The 16,487-nt window shown below is 43.5% G+C and overlaps 1 protein-coding gene across 4 annotated transcripts; it reads left to right on the top strand.

The window, feature by feature from the left end:
- The first annotated feature begins 77 nt into the window (after nucleotides 1–77).
- LOC110507634 (60S ribosomal export protein NMD3) lies at nucleotides 78–13,431 on the top strand. 4 transcript variants are annotated; one of them, XM_036965829.1, is made up of 17 exons: nucleotides 78–230; nucleotides 1,113–1,254; nucleotides 3,316–3,388; nucleotides 3,534–3,668; nucleotides 3,845–3,941; nucleotides 4,054–4,134; nucleotides 4,697–4,825; nucleotides 4,926–5,016; nucleotides 5,549–5,627; nucleotides 5,999–6,095; nucleotides 8,008–8,125; nucleotides 10,130–10,275; nucleotides 10,806–10,918; nucleotides 11,071–11,143; nucleotides 12,209–12,315; nucleotides 12,517–12,587; nucleotides 12,733–13,431. In XM_036965829.1, exons 1-17 carry the CDS (start codon nucleotides 228–230, stop codon nucleotides 12,864–12,866), a joined length of 1,689 nt encoding a protein of 562 aa, XP_036821724.1. In that variant the 5' UTR covers nucleotides 78–227; the 3' UTR covers nucleotides 12,867–13,431. The 4 variants fall into 4 exon arrangements, with proteins under 4 accessions (XP_036821724.1, XP_021443422.1, XP_021443421.1 ...); XM_021587747.2 differs by lacking the exon at nucleotides 78–230 and adding an exon at nucleotides 693–835 and having other exon boundaries at nucleotides 1,164–1,254; XM_021587746.2 differs by lacking the exon at nucleotides 78–230 and adding an exon at nucleotides 695–835.
- The last annotated feature ends 3,056 nt before the right edge of the window (nucleotides 13,432–16,487 follow it).

Raw genomic sequence — 16,487 nt, forward strand, 5'->3', positions numbered from 1 at the left:
AAATTAAGCAAGCGTAGCCTACAGCACAGCGTAAAAGGCTGAATTAATTCAACGAAACGCTGATAGCTCACATGTAGAAATGCTGCTTGACGTCTTGGAGAATCCGTAGACACTTCGGGGTGAAGGATTCTGCCTTGGCTTGTTCACTCTAGCATAAAACCTCGTGAACCAGCGGTTGTCCCTTCTCCATATGATGCGGTGACTCACACAACCGTGCAAGGAGGAGAATGGTAGCTATATATAACCTCAGACAGTTGGAGACCTCGCTTTGAAGTACCTCGTTTAAAGCTAACCTGAAAACAAACTGCATGCTCCCTCAACCTTTGACAGCGAGATTGAACTGTAAATAGTGCCCTCAAACTGTAGCGTTCAGTTTGCAGGATCGCACCACTGGGAGCACGTGAGGTGTGCACCATGCAAGCTTTTTTAGGACAACATGCATCATATTTCTTGAGGGACAAACTAAATGTCACTTGCAACTTTATACTGCTGAATGTAGCGTTTGGAAAAATCGCTTATTTTTAACGTACGTAAATTCTGTACCGATGCATGGTCCTCCCCACGGAGGATTGTTTTAATAGGATCCCACTTTCTATACGTTACAGCAAGCCCAGAGGTCCAGACCAATGTTTTGTCTAGAAGGGATACAGCTTTTGTCAAAATTGACTTTTCGAAGCAGGTTAGGAGAATTAATGTAGGTTAGGAAAAGGATTAGGGTGAGCTAAAATGCAAAAAAAAAAAAACGAAAAAACCTTTGACGTAAAAAAAAACGGTATCCCATCTAGACCCCATAGCGGGTATCAAACAGATGAGGCAAAGGTTTGGGAACTCTAAGGTACATTGTAAAATTCTACTTTGCTTTGTTGTGTTCTTGTTGTTGACGATGATAATGGAGAAAGATAAAAGAGGAAGGTATACTATATAGATAACGATAAAATGTATCTTCTTTTGATACATTCATTTGTTTTAGATTTAAACAATTGCCTTCTTGTCCAATCCAATGTATGCAACAAAAAGGATTCATTGGATTATTACAATTTTTCAGTAATTTCATAACTACCATACATAATGCAGTTTCTTCTGTGTGTATGGGATTTAAATGGTTTATGAAGCAACTGCACTCAGGCAAAAGAGAGGAACGGACTGGGTCCTTTTGCCACCAGGAAGTACAATGTCGTCATCATCCTGCTCATCCTTTCCAGTTTGTGTTGGAGAAACGTGGAGGTTCGCAACGTGTAGATGAACTAACATTCTGTAAGTATGTGTTGTGTATTAGTTGTTTTATGAAACGGCATTAAGGGCCCCGAAACATTTTAACACGGCGCCTCCTATGTAATGACAACTGTCGCGATCATCGCAAATTAGTCGGCTAGCAAGTACCAGCCATTTAACATATTCTATTTAACAGTTACTGGTTGCCGTTTGGTAAAGTAAATCCAATTGTATACCTAGCTAACGAGAACTGCCAGCAGAGCGTGGTCTGTCAGATGAGATGTGACATTGTGATAATGGTTAACTGACAGAGATGTCATGGAATAGTATCTAATTATGTCTGTCATGTGTACAGAAAATAATAAACATATACAGTGGGGCAAAAAGGTATTTAGTCAGCCACCAATTGTGCAAGTTCTCCCACTTAAAAAGATGAGGCCTGTAATTTATCATAGGTACACTTCAACTATGACAGACAAAATGAGGGGAAAAAAATCCAGAAAATCACATTGTAGAATTTATTTATTTATTTGCAAATTATGGTGGAAAATAAGTATCTCAATACTTTGTTATATACCCTTTGTTGGCAATGACAGAGGTCAAAAGTTTTCTGTAAGTCTTCACAAGGTTTTCACACACTGTTGCTGGTATTTTGGCCCATTCCTCCATGCAGATCTCCTCTAGAGCAGTGATGTTTTGGGGCTGTTGCTGGGCAACACGGACTTTCAACTCCCTCCAAAGATTTTCTATGGGGTTGAGATCTGGAGACTGGCTAGGCCACTCCAGGACCTTGAAATGCTCCTTACGAAGCCACTCCTTCGTTACCCGGGCGGTGTGTTTGGGATCATTGTCATGCTGAAAGACCCAGCCACGTTTCATCTTCAATGCCCTTGCTGATGGACGGAGGTTTTCACTCAATCTCACAATACATGGCCCCATTCATTATTTCCTTTACACGGATCAGTCGTCTTGGTCCCTTTGCAAAAAAACAGCCCCAAAGCATGATGTTTCCACCCCATGCTTCACAGTAGGTATGGTGTTATTTGGATGTAACTCCGCATTCTTTGTCCTCCAAACACGATGAGTTGAGTTTTTACCAAAAAGTTATATTTTGGTTTCATCTGACCATATGACATTCTCCCAATCTTCTTCTGGATCATCCAAATGCTCTCTAGCAAACTTCAGACGGGCCTGGACATGTACTGGCTTAAGCAGGGGGACACGTCTGGCACTGCAGGACTTGAGTCCCTGGCGGCGTAGTGTGTTACTGATGGTAGGCTTTGTTACTTTGGTCCCAGCTCTCTGCAGGTCATTCACTAGGTCCCCCCGTGTGGTTCTGGGATTTTTGCTCACTGTTCTAGTGATCATTTTGAAACCACGGGGTGAGATCTTGCGTGGAGCCCCAGATCGAGGGAGATTATCAGTGGTCTTGTATGTCTTCCATTTCCTAATAATTGCTCCCACAGTTGATTTCTTCAAACCAAGCTGCTTACCTATTGCAGATTCAGTCTTCCCAGCCTGGTGCAGGTCTACAATTTTGTTTCTGTTGTCCTTTGACAGCTCTTTGGTCTTGGCCATAGTGGAGTTTGTAGTGTGACTGTTTGAGGTTGTGGACAGGTGTCTTTTATACTGATAACAAGTTCAAACAGGTGCCATTAATACAGGTAACGAGTGGAGGACAGAGGAGCCTCTTAAAGAAGAAGTTACAGGTCTGTGAGAGCCAGAAATCTTGCTTGTTTGTAGGTGACTAAATACTTGTTTTCCACCATAATTTGCAAATAAATTCATTAAAAATCCTACAATGTGATTTTCTGGATTTTTTTTTCTCATTTTGTCTGTCATAGTTGAAGTGTACCTATGATGACAATTACAGGCCTCATCTTTTTAAGTGGGAGAACTTGCACAATTGGTGGCTGACTAAATAATTTTTTGCCCCACTCTATATAACGTTAACAGGAAAGTTGGTACACTAGATAGCTGGCTACCATGTATTGACTATAATCAATACTCATTAGCTGTCGATAATATCATGACGTTTTTGTATATAATCTAAAAGTAAACACTTGTCTGGTTCATAACATCAATCTGATTTGTCTTGTCTAGTTCTCACTGCTACATCCAAGCCATTTATAATGGAGTACATGCAAGCTCCTGCTACGAGCAGTCAGGGGAACATGTAAGTAGAATTTATGATCAGCCTCCTACATGCTACAAATAATCTGTCCTTTACCATTAGTGTGAAGGTGTAGATTCATAGCTTTTTCAAAGGTATCAGTTGGTACACAGTACTAATTAAGAAATTATTTCTCTCCTCTACCCAGCCTGTGCTGTACCTGTGGCATCCCCATCCCTCCAAACCCAGCCAACATGTGTGTGTCTTGCCTCAGGACCACAGTGGACATCTCTGAGGGAATCCCCAAGCAAGTCAACCTGCACTTCTGCAAGCAGTGTGAACGGTACTGCCCAGACCACCATCACACGCCTCTCAAATTTAGTGCCACAGCTAAGATGTTTAAATCCCTATCTATTGCTCTTACTTGACTAAAGGATCGTTAGTCAGTTAACTGGGATCTTACCATGGCTCCTACATTAGTTCAGAAGGATTGATTGCTCCTCTTTCTCTTCCATGCAGGTACTTGCAGCCTCCAGCCTCCTGGGTGCAGTGTGCTCTGGAGTCCAGGGAACTGCTCGCCCTCTGCCTTAAAAAACTGAAGGGCAACATGACCAAAGTGAGTATCCCTTCCCTACTCTGCTCTATTTATATTCAAAGATACACTTGTTAAAAAATATAACAGGGCTGTAGCCATTCACCTCAGAAACTCATGTGACCTCTCAATCCAGGTGCGTCTGATCGATGCTGGATTCCTGTGGACGGAACCCCACTCCAAGCGGATCAAGTTGAAGGTGACCATACAGAAAGAGGTGAGGGAGAGAGGAGACGAGTGGAGGCAGGAGAGTGTGATTTTTAATAGAAGGGATTAGTGTGGATTAGGAACCTGATCTGGAGGACATGTCCCACCGCTATGTGTCCCACCATGTTGTCATTATTTAATCCAGGTGACACTAAAGGGATGAAGGGCTGACTGTAGTTTCAGAGCACAGTGATTGGGTGAAGGTTAGCCAGTGGCAGTTATAACTTCATGACCTTTCAGAGGAGTCTCAGTTCCTCAGGGCCCAGGGCTTTGTCTGGAGTGTAGGGGGTTTTGTGTGATCTTGTATCTAGATGCCCTTTAGTCACCAGAAATAGCAGCACCAAACCCTGATGAATAAAGTCTTACACATCAGTGTCTCCCAAATGGCGGGTGGGTAATGATCCACTGGTGGGTCACAGCCAATTCCCTTTGGGTTGCAGCTTTCTAGCCCAGTTCTGGATTTTAAAGAGTGTTTTATTTACCTGGTGTGTCACATTACAGTCGTAAGCTATGTTCTGAGTCAGTCATATAAGAGAATAGTGGTTGATGGTAGTGTGATTCTTCCTGTCCAGGTGATGAACGGAGCCATCCTGCAGCAGGTGTTTGTGGTGGAGTTTGTCATCCAGGGCCAGATGTGTGACGACTGCCACCGTGTCGAGGCCAAGGACTTCTGGAACTCTGTGGTGCAAGTCAGACAGAAGGTACCACTGATGATTAGAATTACATTATTCATGTTTCTCACCACAACAATAGTCTTTTAACATGTGTTTTTAACCTAATATTGGGCTGGTCCTTTTTTAGACTTCTCACAAGAAGACCTTCTACTACCTGGAGCAGCTGATTCTCAAGCACAAACTCCATCAGAACGCACTCAACATCAAGGAGATCCATGGTGAGTTTGGGATACAACATACTGCTCTAAAGTGGGGTTTCATCCAGGAAGAGACACCAGACCATGCAAGCTTACCATTGACATTGATGATTTTCTTAATAAAGCTTTCCTGTCCCGGGCTTTAGAAGGGCATGGCCATGTGTTTATAATCAGTGTGGTAGGATCATAGTACTGAGCATTCTATTTACCATGCCAACAATGCTGTTTGACTCAGGTCCTATTTTCAGTCACACACACACTGCGTAGTGAGAGATATTTCAGAAGCAGCGCCCAGTGTGGTTGGACCAGATTGTAAGGGAGAAGCTGTCCTTTGACAGTTCAGTATAAATTACCCCCCTCTAGCCGGAGTTAAAAGCCTTGAAGCTTCAACATGTGGCAGCCATATCCCCCCCGGTCCCCATCTGGTCTGTGTTACTGAGGCTGTCGTATTAAGTGTGTTGGAATGGTGATGACCCAGGTCGCGTGTGGTGTGTGTGTGTCTGTGATGGATTTATTGACTGAGGGCTGACTTGTTTTGAATCTTTCTCCTCAGAGGGTATTGATTTCTACTATGCCACCAAGCAGCATGCTCAGAAGATGGTGGATTTTCTCCAGTGCACAGTCCCCTGCAGGTAGGAACAGTTCACCAGAGACCCTCCACTATGGGTAGAGGTTGCCCTGTAGTGACAACTCTCTGACCTGAGGTCAGTGTCTAGGTGACGTCCTCCTACTCTTGATGGCTCCTTAATGGTTATTGCATAATGCCCATGCAATTTTAATTTGATGTTGGGACAATATGTTGACATTGAATTGAACAGTGATGACTTAGACCGCACTAACCACAGTAAGTGTGGTCTGTGTGGCTAGTGCTACAATTATTCAATGTCTATAGACATATATATATTTATTTCTAGTTTAGCATGGAGAGGATTGAGAATGTTTATTTTTTTCTCTGACAAGATATTGTTGTCTTTGTTTTTTTGTGTCACTCTGTCATGTTTAGGTCAAAGACTTCCCAGCGCCTCATCTCCCATGACATCCACTCAAACACATTCAACTACAAGAGCACCTACTCCATTGAGATTGTTCCTGTTTGCAAGGTATGGAGCATCTTCCTCAAAAAATACTAAAGGTGAAATGCTCCACACACTGTGCATTCGGAAAGTATTCAGACCCCTTGACTTTTTCCACATTTTGTTACGTTACAGCCTTCTTCTGAAATGTATTAGTGTCATATATATTTATAGCGATTTATAGCCTCGGGTCTTCTTGGGTATGACGCTACAAGCTTGGCACACCTGTATTTGGGGAGTTTCTCCCATTCTTCTCTGCAGATCCCCTCAAGCTCTGTCAGATGGATGTGGAGTGTCGCTACACAGCTATTTTCAGGTCTCTCCAGAGATGTTTGATCAGCTCTGGGCTCTGGCTGGGCCACTCAAGGACATTCAGAAACTTGATCCCGAAGCCTCTCCTGCGTAACTTGGCTATGTGCTTAGGGTTGTTTTCCTGTTGGAAAGTGAACCTTTGCCCTAGTCTGAGGTCCTGAGAGCTCTGGAGCAGGTTTTTATCAAGGATCTCTCTGTACTTTGCTCCGTTCATCTTTCCCTCGATCCTGACTAGTCTCCCAGTCCCTGCCTCTGAATAACATCCCCACAGCATGATGCTGCCACCACCATGCTTCACCGTAGGGATGGTGCTTGGTTTCCTCTAGACGTGACGCTTAGCATTCAGGCCAAATAGTAATTTAGGTGCCTTTTTGCACTCTACCATAGAGGGCTGATTGGTGGTGTGCTGCAGAGATGGTTGTCTTTCTGGAAGGTTCTCCCATCTCCACCTAGGAACTCTGGAGCTGTGTCAGAGTGATCATCGGGTTCTTGGTCACCTCCCTGACCAAGGCCCTTTGCCTCCGATTGCTCAGTTTGTAGAAACATCTCAAGGATTATTAATGGAAACAGGATGCATCTGAGCTCAATTTCAAGTCTTATCGCAAAGGGTCTGAATACTTAGGTAAATAAGGTATTTCTGTTTTGTTGTTTTGGAATAAATGTGTCATTATGGGGTATTGTGTGTAGATTTGATGAGGGGGAAAAAATGATTGAATCCATTTTAGAATAAGGCTGTAACGAAACAAAATGTGGAAAAGGGGAAGGGGTCTGAATACTTTCTGAAGGCACTGTATATCTTAACAGTTCTCAGCCCTGCAGAAGTGGTTAAATAGGTGAACAGAGCGCACCTATACTCAAATGCTCAGGTACAAACAGGCCAGGGCAGACCTTTACAGATTCCCTGTTCTTATTAAAACAGACACAGCTTTCCTTGGATAGAACTGTGTTGTTTTAAAAGATGCTTTTGAACTGTCAAATGAAAAACTAAATTCGACTCGATCTTGGTGTGTCTAGGTCAGGATTCTTTACTCAAGCTTTTTTGTTGAGTGAATGTTTCTCGTCGATGCTCTTTTGTTGTATTCATGTGATAGATGAATCTACTATTCTTTTCCTACATGTAGATTGAGTACACAAGCATCGATGCTTGGCTTCTGACCATCCATGTGAAGAGGGAATTTTGTTCATATCCAATTCCATCTGCATGTGTTTTTGTTCATTTCTATCCAATGACTGAATTAAGTATGACAGCACTGGTTTATTTAGTAAACGGATATGGCTCAACATTTTCGAGATCAATGAAATGCATTCCTAATCAGAATCTTATTTTCTTTTGGGTTGTTTCTGAGGCAAATTGTAATCACGCTGATAAAACAAAGATAACCTAGCCGACCCCTTGTATAACCAAACTAGCAGTGACAGCACAGCCTCTGTTGTTGTTATTCAGAGGAGATTGCTCTTGAAGGTGTGGCCTAATCCAGAGTCGAATGTTAATCTATTCTGTAGTACAGCTTGATGTGGGTTTTCTGGGGAATAATCTGGTGGGGAGGTTGGCATGGGAGGGAGGTTCCAATGTTCTCTCTGACCAGACATCAGTCTGACCCCTGGTTTGTTTTGTCTCATTGCCCAGGACAACGTGGTGTGTCTGTCGCCGCGTCTGGCTCAGAGCCTGGGGAACATGGGCCAGGTGTGTGTATGCGCCCGAGTCACCAGCACCATCCACCTGATCGATCCAAACACCCTGCAGAGTGAGTACAGTACACACCAGCACCACCCACCTCATCAACCCCAACACCCTGCAGAGTGAGTACAGTACACACCAGCACCACCCACCTCATTGACCCCCAACACCCTGCAGAGTGAGTACAGTACACACCAGCACCACCCACCTCATTGACCCCAACACCCTGCAGAGTGAGTACAGTACACACCAGCACCACCCACCTCATTGACCCCCAACACCCTGCAGAGTGAGTACAGTACACACCAGCACCACCCACCTCATCAACCCCAACACCCTGCAGAGTGAGTACAGTACACACCAGCACCACCCACCTCATTGACCCCAACACCCTGCAGAGTGAGTACAGTACACACCAGCACCACCCACCTCATTGACCCCAACACCCTGCAGAGTGAGTACAGTACACACCAGCACCATCCACCTCATCAACCCCAACACCCTGCAGAGTGAGTACAGTACACACCAGCACCACCCACCTCATTGACCCCCAACACCCTGCAGAGTGAGTACAGTACACACCAGCACCACCCACCTCATTGACCCCAACACCCTGCAGAGTGAGTACAGTACACACCAGCACCACCCACCTCATTGACCCCCAACACCCTGCAGAGTGAGTACAGTACACACCAGCACCACCCACCTCATCAACCCCAACACCCTGCAGAGTGAGTACAGTACACACCAGCACCACCCACCTCATCAACCCCAACACCCTGCAGAGTGAGTACAGTACACACCAGCACCATCCACCTCATCAACCCCAACACCCTGCAGAGTGAGTACAGTACACACCAGCACCACCCACCTCATTGACCCCAACACCCTGCAGAGTGAGTACAGTACACACCAGCACCACCCACCTCATTGACCCCAACACCCTGCAGAGTGAGTACTGTACACACCAGCACCACCCACCTCATCAACCCCAACACCCTGCAGAGTGAGTACAGTACACACCAGCACCACCCACCTCATTGACCCCAACACCCTGCAGAGTGAGTACAGTACACACCAGCACCATCCACCTCATCAACCCCAACACCCTGCAGAGTGAGTACAGTACACACCAGCACCACCCACCTCATTGACCCCAACACCCTGCAGAGTGAGTACAGTACACACCAGCACCACCCACCTCATTGACCCCAACACCCTGCAGAGTGAGTACTGTACACACCAGCACCACCCACCTCATCAACCCCAACACCCTGCAGAGTGAGTACAGTACACACCAGCACCACCCACCTCATTGACCCCAACACCCTGCAGAGTGAGTACAGTATGCACCACATGCTATTCTGGCTACTGAAAAATAGCTTTTACAGATATGCTCTGCTTCATTGATTGATTAGTGTTGATGTTTTGACCAGTTCAATGTTTAAAGGTGATTGGATTTGTGACTGGATGAGTTTGTACTTGTCTTGATATAAAGCATCAAAAGTTGACCATGTGCTCCATATTTTTAGCATCAGTTTTTGATAGACTGATGGAATGTCATTATATTCCACTTGACTTTAGTCTTTTGTACCTAACTGAACCCAGTATCGTTTACAGTGTGTCTGTTCACCACATGCTCATCACCCTCCCTCTCCCTCTCAACAGCTTCCCTCTGTGTCTAATCAGGGCATTCCACACATGGCACACACACACACACACACACACTCATTTGTTGTCATTACTTGCTGTGTGTGTAAAAAAAAAAAAAAAAATCCCTCTGTTTCATTCTGATATTTTGAAAGGCAGGGCACACGTTTTTAATTAGTGTTCAAAGAAAGGCTACTTTTGCACCAGAGCCGCCTTTCTCAACCCTAGCCTCTGGGCAGAACAGTGATCCATGCTAGCCAAATCACTAGACTGCAGGGGGATTGAAGATCAAATTAATCCTTTGATCTTGTGTGCGTGAGTGTAGGATACGATTGGTGCTGTTTTGAGCAGTCAAAATTGAAACTCTGGACTGTCCATAGAGAGAACCATCTAATTCTATTTCTCCTGTCTGACCCAACAGTCGCTGAGGTGGATGGGGGCACATACTGGCGCAACCCCTTCAACAGCCTCGTTAGCCCACGGCAACTGGAGGAGTTCATCGTCATGGATACTGACGTCATCAGGAACCAGAAGCTGAGGGCGGGAGCAGGCATAAGGTCCAATAAGGTAGGAGTTCTGAGGGAAATGGGCGGTGTTTGGAATTGGGCAGAAGTGTGGCCCATTAGCAAGAACACATCAATTTTAAGATAAATAAATGCTGCTAGTCTTTTTCTTTAGATGCTGTGTGTATGTGTGTTCATGCGTGCAAAAACATGTTCTAGTGTGTGTGCGTTGGCGAGACAGATTGTTTGGGTTGATACTGCGGGGCTTTGGTGTGTTTGTGGCTTTAATGAAAGTGGTGTCGAGCAGATTGAATTATGGGGAACATTTCTCTTTTCTCGGAAGGAAAATCAATAGTGAAGCATTACATTATCCCTGAAGCAGCACATCCGATTAGAGAAAAACCCTCCACAATACATGGAAGTATTTGTGTGAAATGGAACAGGGAATGGGCTCGCTATGGGAACGATAATGATCCCCCTCACCCATCTAAGGGTGTTGAAACACTAAACGCCCTCCACCCGTTTGGTGGAAAGGAATAGAAGTAATGGTGGTGCTAGGGTCAATCTTGTGCGTGTTCTGATTTGTGTTTCCAGCACACTCTGGCTGAGGTGTGGGTGCAGAAGACCTCGGAGATGGACACGGCTCAGCAGTACCACTGTCGCACCCATCTGGGCCACCTGCTCAACATAGGAGACCTGGTGCAGGGGTAGGTGACTGTCATGGGCTGCTATACAGCTACTCTTAACTCTTAATTATTCATGTAACTTCTTGCTGTATATGAGAATCAAAACAATACCTAACTATTTTGCTTGTGAAATTAGAGAAAATGTGTTTTATTTCACTTTTGTTTCCCTCTAGCTTTGACTTTGCCAATTCCAACGTTAATGACGAGTTTCTGAACAAGATGAACCCTAGTCATATTCCTGACGTGGTAAGAACCAGTACATAGTACTGTGTGCACACCTATATCCTCCAAAACAAAGATCTCCAACAGGTAGATGGCGAGCTACCAGTAGTTCTTTTTTTCTTCAATTGGTTTGTGTTTTGAGGTTCTACCCAACATTGTGCACATTTTAATACAGTTGAGTAGACAGACTTTCCCCCAAAACCTTCTCTATTAAATGTTAACCTCAAAGTAGGCTTACCTGACAGAATGATACATTCTGATTATTTGTTTCTATTGGGCCCATTGTTTTGTGATCTCTGCCATGACACGTGCTGCAGCAGTAGGCCTAACAGCAGAAACTTGCTAGATGTGCAATTAAAGGGGAATTACACTTTTTCCAGACCTCATATGGTCTTCTGATGTGATTTTACCCTGATGAAGACAGCTTGGCTGGTAATTAATTTTTTTTGCATCTGTGCTCCTAGGGTGTGCGGCTCTCTTTTATTTTCAAGTGATTTAAGCATTGCCATGAACTGAACATCAATTTTCATTGTTTCTCTATGAATATTTGTAATATTGAGAGTATAATTGTTTTTGTAGAAATCCAAACCAGGAAAAATAAAACAGAATTCTGGAAAATACAAAATATAATTTTATTGGGCCTGTCATGACAAATCCTGTTTATCAAGCAGGTATATTGACAGAAAACACATCTCTTGTACACCAAGAACCCTGGGACGAGGTAAAGGAGAACATTGTTCCTGTTAGAAAGCTATCAAATAAATTGCAGCTCGTAACATGAATTCTTCTAAAAGTAACTCTCATGCTAGAAGAGGTTGGAGAACCCTGGTCCCAAAACAACACACATTTTTACCATGTACTATACTGTCTGTATTAGTTCACATTGCCCCCTGGTGGTTGGTTCGATTTTATGTTTGCTGCATTGAGTTGAAATGTCAAACCTCTAATGGAAAAATTGTCCGCCTGACCAAATACTATTCACTTAACTTTGAAATGAAAGCCCAACTGCATTTGGCAGAATACATAATAACAAAACAAAATCAATGCATGTATTGAAGCCATTTGAACATGCTTGTTGTGGACTTGCAGGTGCTGATTAAGAAGAGCTACAACCGCAGCAAGAGGGTGAAGCGCAGGAACTGGAAGCTGAAGGAGATGGACAAAGACCGAGAGGGCATGGCGCCTGAAGACGAGAGGTAAGGATGAGAGGAGGAACTGGTGAGAGAGGAGGAGAAGCAGGAAGGGATGAGGAGAGAGAAAGTGAGGGAGGAGAGAACTGAAAGAGTGAAGGTTGGATATGCTCTTTATCCAGGTGATGACTTTGTAAGTTGTGAACGGTGTCTGTCTTCAACATTGGTGGCGATTTTATATATTGTTCTCCTCTCTTCCTGTTTCAGACAATACCAGGACTTCCTAGAGGACCTGGAGGAAGACGAAGCCCTGAGAAAGAACGTCAACATCTTCAGAGGTGAGTGGGACCACAGCTTTCCCACTTCTCTTTATTGTTCCTCTTGCGAGAACCTGGCAGTTTTCCCCAATTGTCACCCATAGCTTTTTATTTATCCAGTTTCAGCCGTAGCCTCGTGATGGAGTTGTATTGTTTCGTATTGCAGATGCGTCTAAGATCCCAGTGGAGAGTGACACGGATGACGAGGGTGCTCCTCGGATCTCTCTGATGGAGATGCTGGAGGACCTCAGCCTAGCAGACGCCACCGGGGGAGAGGGAGCCGACATGCTGACCGAATAGACCAATCACCGGCCTGCTTACAGCCACATAATGGCTGTTCAGACCAATCAGGTTTTTACAAACATCAACATGATGATTGACTAGACAAATGGGAATCCTACTAGTAACATGAGGGATTCAATAAGTTGGCAATGCCACCTGTTGTCAGTTACCATTGCTTACAGTCTCCACCCAACAGCAGCCACTCAGAGTCCTGCAGACTGGTCACTTCTAAGGTTGCTGAGGTATTGATGGTAACCTGCCCTTCTCTTTTCTTTACCCTGTCTCCATGTTAGAGGCAGTGGGTTGTGGTGATGTACTCGAAAAACCACTTCATTTCCAAATCAAATAAAGTCTAATCTGGTTACAATATGACTTTGTCATTCTGAGACACTGCATCCAATAGAAAGACGTGGAGATGTGGGGAAGAACCATGAGCATGGATCTCAGTATAGTACCAATGACTTAAAAGGAGGGACAGGCCACATAGTGAACGTGGCAGAATGCACCAGTTGAGAATCAAAGGTTGAGAATCACTGCCAAAGGTGATTCAACAAAGTACTTAATAAAAGGCCTGAATACTTAAGCAAATGTGATATTTCTGTTTTTTTTAACATTTGCAATGAAAATCTATAAACCTCTTTTTGCTTTGTCATTATGGAGTATTGTGTGTAGATTGATGAGAGGGGGAAAAAACAATTTATCTTTAGAATAAGGCTGTAACGTAACAAATTGTGGAAAAGTCAAGGGGTCTGAATACTTTCTGAATGCCCTGTATGATTGTAATAGGCTGCAGACTGGCAACTAGATTCTCTACCCAACAACACCAAACCCACTCGCATGCAGAGCCACTGGCTTAAGAAATTGGTTCCCCATCATTAAGCTAAAATTAGTTCGCCAAGCTTCAGAAATTAATCAATCCAGATTTAATTTGGAACTAGGACTTAGTGGGCACATGTCCCCTACTATTAGACTGTTCCCCAATACAAGCAGCTCTATTGTTGCCAGGTAGTAATTCTGATTGTAGTAGGGGCTGAAGGGGAGAGAGGTGGGTGCAGGGGGAGCTTGAGTGCTTCTGAGGAAATGTTAGATATAAACTACCGTTCAAAAGTTTGGGGTCACCAGTCTCGACGTCGTCAACAGTGAAGAGGCGATTCCGGGATGCTGGCCTTCTAGGCAGAGTTGCAAAGAAAAAGCCATATCTCAGACGGGCCACTAAAAAGAGGATAAGATGGGCAAAATAACAGACACTGGACAGAGGAACTCTGCCTAGAAGGCCAGCATCCCGGAGTCACCTCTTTACTTTTGACGTTGAGGCTGGTGTTTTTCGGGTACTATTTTAACTTCTTTGGGACTGGGGGGCAGTATTGAGTAGCTTGGATAAAAAGGTGCCCAGAGTAAACTGCCTGCTACTCAGGCCTAAAAGCTGGAATATGCATATAATTAGTAGATTTGGATAGAAAACACTGAAGTTTCTAAAACTGTTTGAATGATGTCTGTGAGTATAACAGAACTCATATGGCAGGCAAAAATCTGGGAAAAAAAATCCAACCAGGAAATCTGAGGTTTGTAGTTTTTCAACTCTTTGTCTATCAAATATACAGTGTCAATGGTGACATATTGCACTTCAAGGCTTCCACTATATTTCAGTCTTTTGAACCTTGTTTGAGGCTTCTACTGTGAAGTGGGGGCGAATGACAGCTGATTCAACCAGAGGTCTGCCAGAGTTGCATGAGCTGAGCACACGCGTGAGAGCAACCTCCGTTCCATTGCATTTCTGAAGACGAAGGAATTCTCCGGTTGGAACATTATTGAAGATGTATGTTAAAAACATCCTAAAGATTGACTCTATACATCGTTTGACATGTTTCTACGGACTGTAACGGACCTTTTTGACTTTTCGTCTGGACCTAGTGATCGCGCCTCATGAATTTGGATTACTGGGTTAAACGCGTGAACAAAAAGGAGGTATTTGGACATAAATGGACTTTATCGAACAAAACAAACATTTATTGTGGAACTGGGATTCCTGGGAGTGCATTCTGATGATCATCAAAGGCAAGTGAATATTTATAATGCTATTTCTGACTTCTGTTGACTCCACAACATGGCGGATATCTGTATGGCTTGTTTTTGTGTCTGAGCGCTGTACTCAGATTATTGCATGGTGTACTTTTTCCATAAAGTTGAAATCTGACACAGCGGTTGCATTAAGGAGAAGTGGATCTAAAATTCCATGCATAACACTTGTATATTTTAGCAAGGTTTATTATGAGTATTTCTGTAAATTGATGTGGCTCTCTGCAAAATCACTGGATGTTTTGGAACTACTGAACATAACGCGCCAATGTAAACTGAGATTTTTGGATATAAATATGAACTTTATCGAAAAAACATACATGTATTGTGTAACATAAAGTCCTATGAGTGTCATCTGATGAAGATCATCAAAAGTTAGTGATTCATTTGATCTCTATTTCTGCTTTTTGTGACTCCTCTCTTTGGCTGGAAAAATGGCTGTGTTTTTCTGTGACTAGGTGCTGACCTAACATAATCCTTTGGTGTGCTTTGTCGTAAAGCCTTTTTGAAATCGGACACTGTGCCTGGATTTTCAACAGGTTAATCTTTAAAATGGTGTAAAATACTTGTATGTTTGAGGAATTTTAATTATGGGATTTCTGTTGTTTTGAATTTGGCGCCTGCAATTTCACTGGCTGTTGGGACACTACCGTCCCACATATCCCAGAGAGGTTTTAATGACGCTGCCAGTTGAGGACTTGTGAGGCGTCTGTTTCTTAAACTAGACACACTAATGTACTTGTCCTCTTGTTCAGTTGTGCACCGGGCCTCCCACTCCTCTTTCTATTCTGGTTAGAGCCAGTTTGCGCTGTTCTGTGAAAGGAGTAGTATACAGCATTGTAAGAGATCTTCAGTTTCTTTTCAATGTCTCGCATGGAATAGCCTCAGAACAAGAATAGACTGACCGAGTTTCAGAAGTGTTATTTGTTTCTGACCATTTTGAGCCTGTAATCGAACCCACAAATGCTGATGCTCCAGATACTCAACTAGTCTAAAGTTTTATTGCTTCTTTAATCAGGAACATCAGTTTTCAGCTGTGCTAACATAATTGTAACAGGGTTTTCTAATGATCAATTAGCCTTTTTAAAATGATAAACTTGGATTAACTAACACAATGTGCCATTGGAACATTGGAGGAGTGATGGTTGCTGATAATGGGCCGCTGTACACCTTTGTAGATATTCCATTAAAAATCAGCCATTTTCAGCTACAATAGTCACTTACAACATTAACAATGTCTACACTGTATTTCTGATCAATTTGATATTTTAATGGACAAAATATGTTTTTGAAAGAAAAGCACAAGGACATTTTTAAGTGACCCCAAACTTTTGAATGGTAGTAAATATTAGGAGAGAGAGAAAGGTGTGTTATGTGCCACTTCTCAGTCAGCGGGATCTTGTTTTTAGCAACTTAAACAGGTTTTTAGGTGTAACCAGATCTTTGAGAAAGTAACTTTAGGTCTCTCTGAGATGGGACAATAAGGTAAAGCAGGGGATTCTCTACCATCCCTCCCCCTGACCCCTTTTTCTCCCCCTTTTTCTCACCCACCTCCTCTCCACA

The sequence above is a fragment of the Oncorhynchus mykiss genome, chromosome 27, assembly GCF_013265735.2.
Source record: "Oncorhynchus mykiss isolate Arlee chromosome 27, USDA_OmykA_1.1, whole genome shotgun sequence".
NCBI classification, from domain to species: domain Eukaryota; kingdom Metazoa; phylum Chordata; class Actinopteri; order Salmoniformes; family Salmonidae; genus Oncorhynchus; species Oncorhynchus mykiss.

Bases quoted from the DNA above. Each gene is read 5' to 3' on its own strand.
- LOC110507634 (XM_021587746.2), top strand. From the start codon at position 809: ATGAGGCAAAGGTTTGGGAACTCTAAG. The intron at 4,135-4,696 runs GTGAGGGAGAGA...CTTCCTGTCCAG, and splicing joins AGGTGACCATACAGAAAGAG to GTGATGAACGGAGCCATCCT. The intron at 5,628-5,998 runs GTAGGAACAGTT...TGTCATGTTTAG, and splicing joins CAGTGCACAGTCCCCTGCAG to GTCAAAGACTTCCCAGCGCC.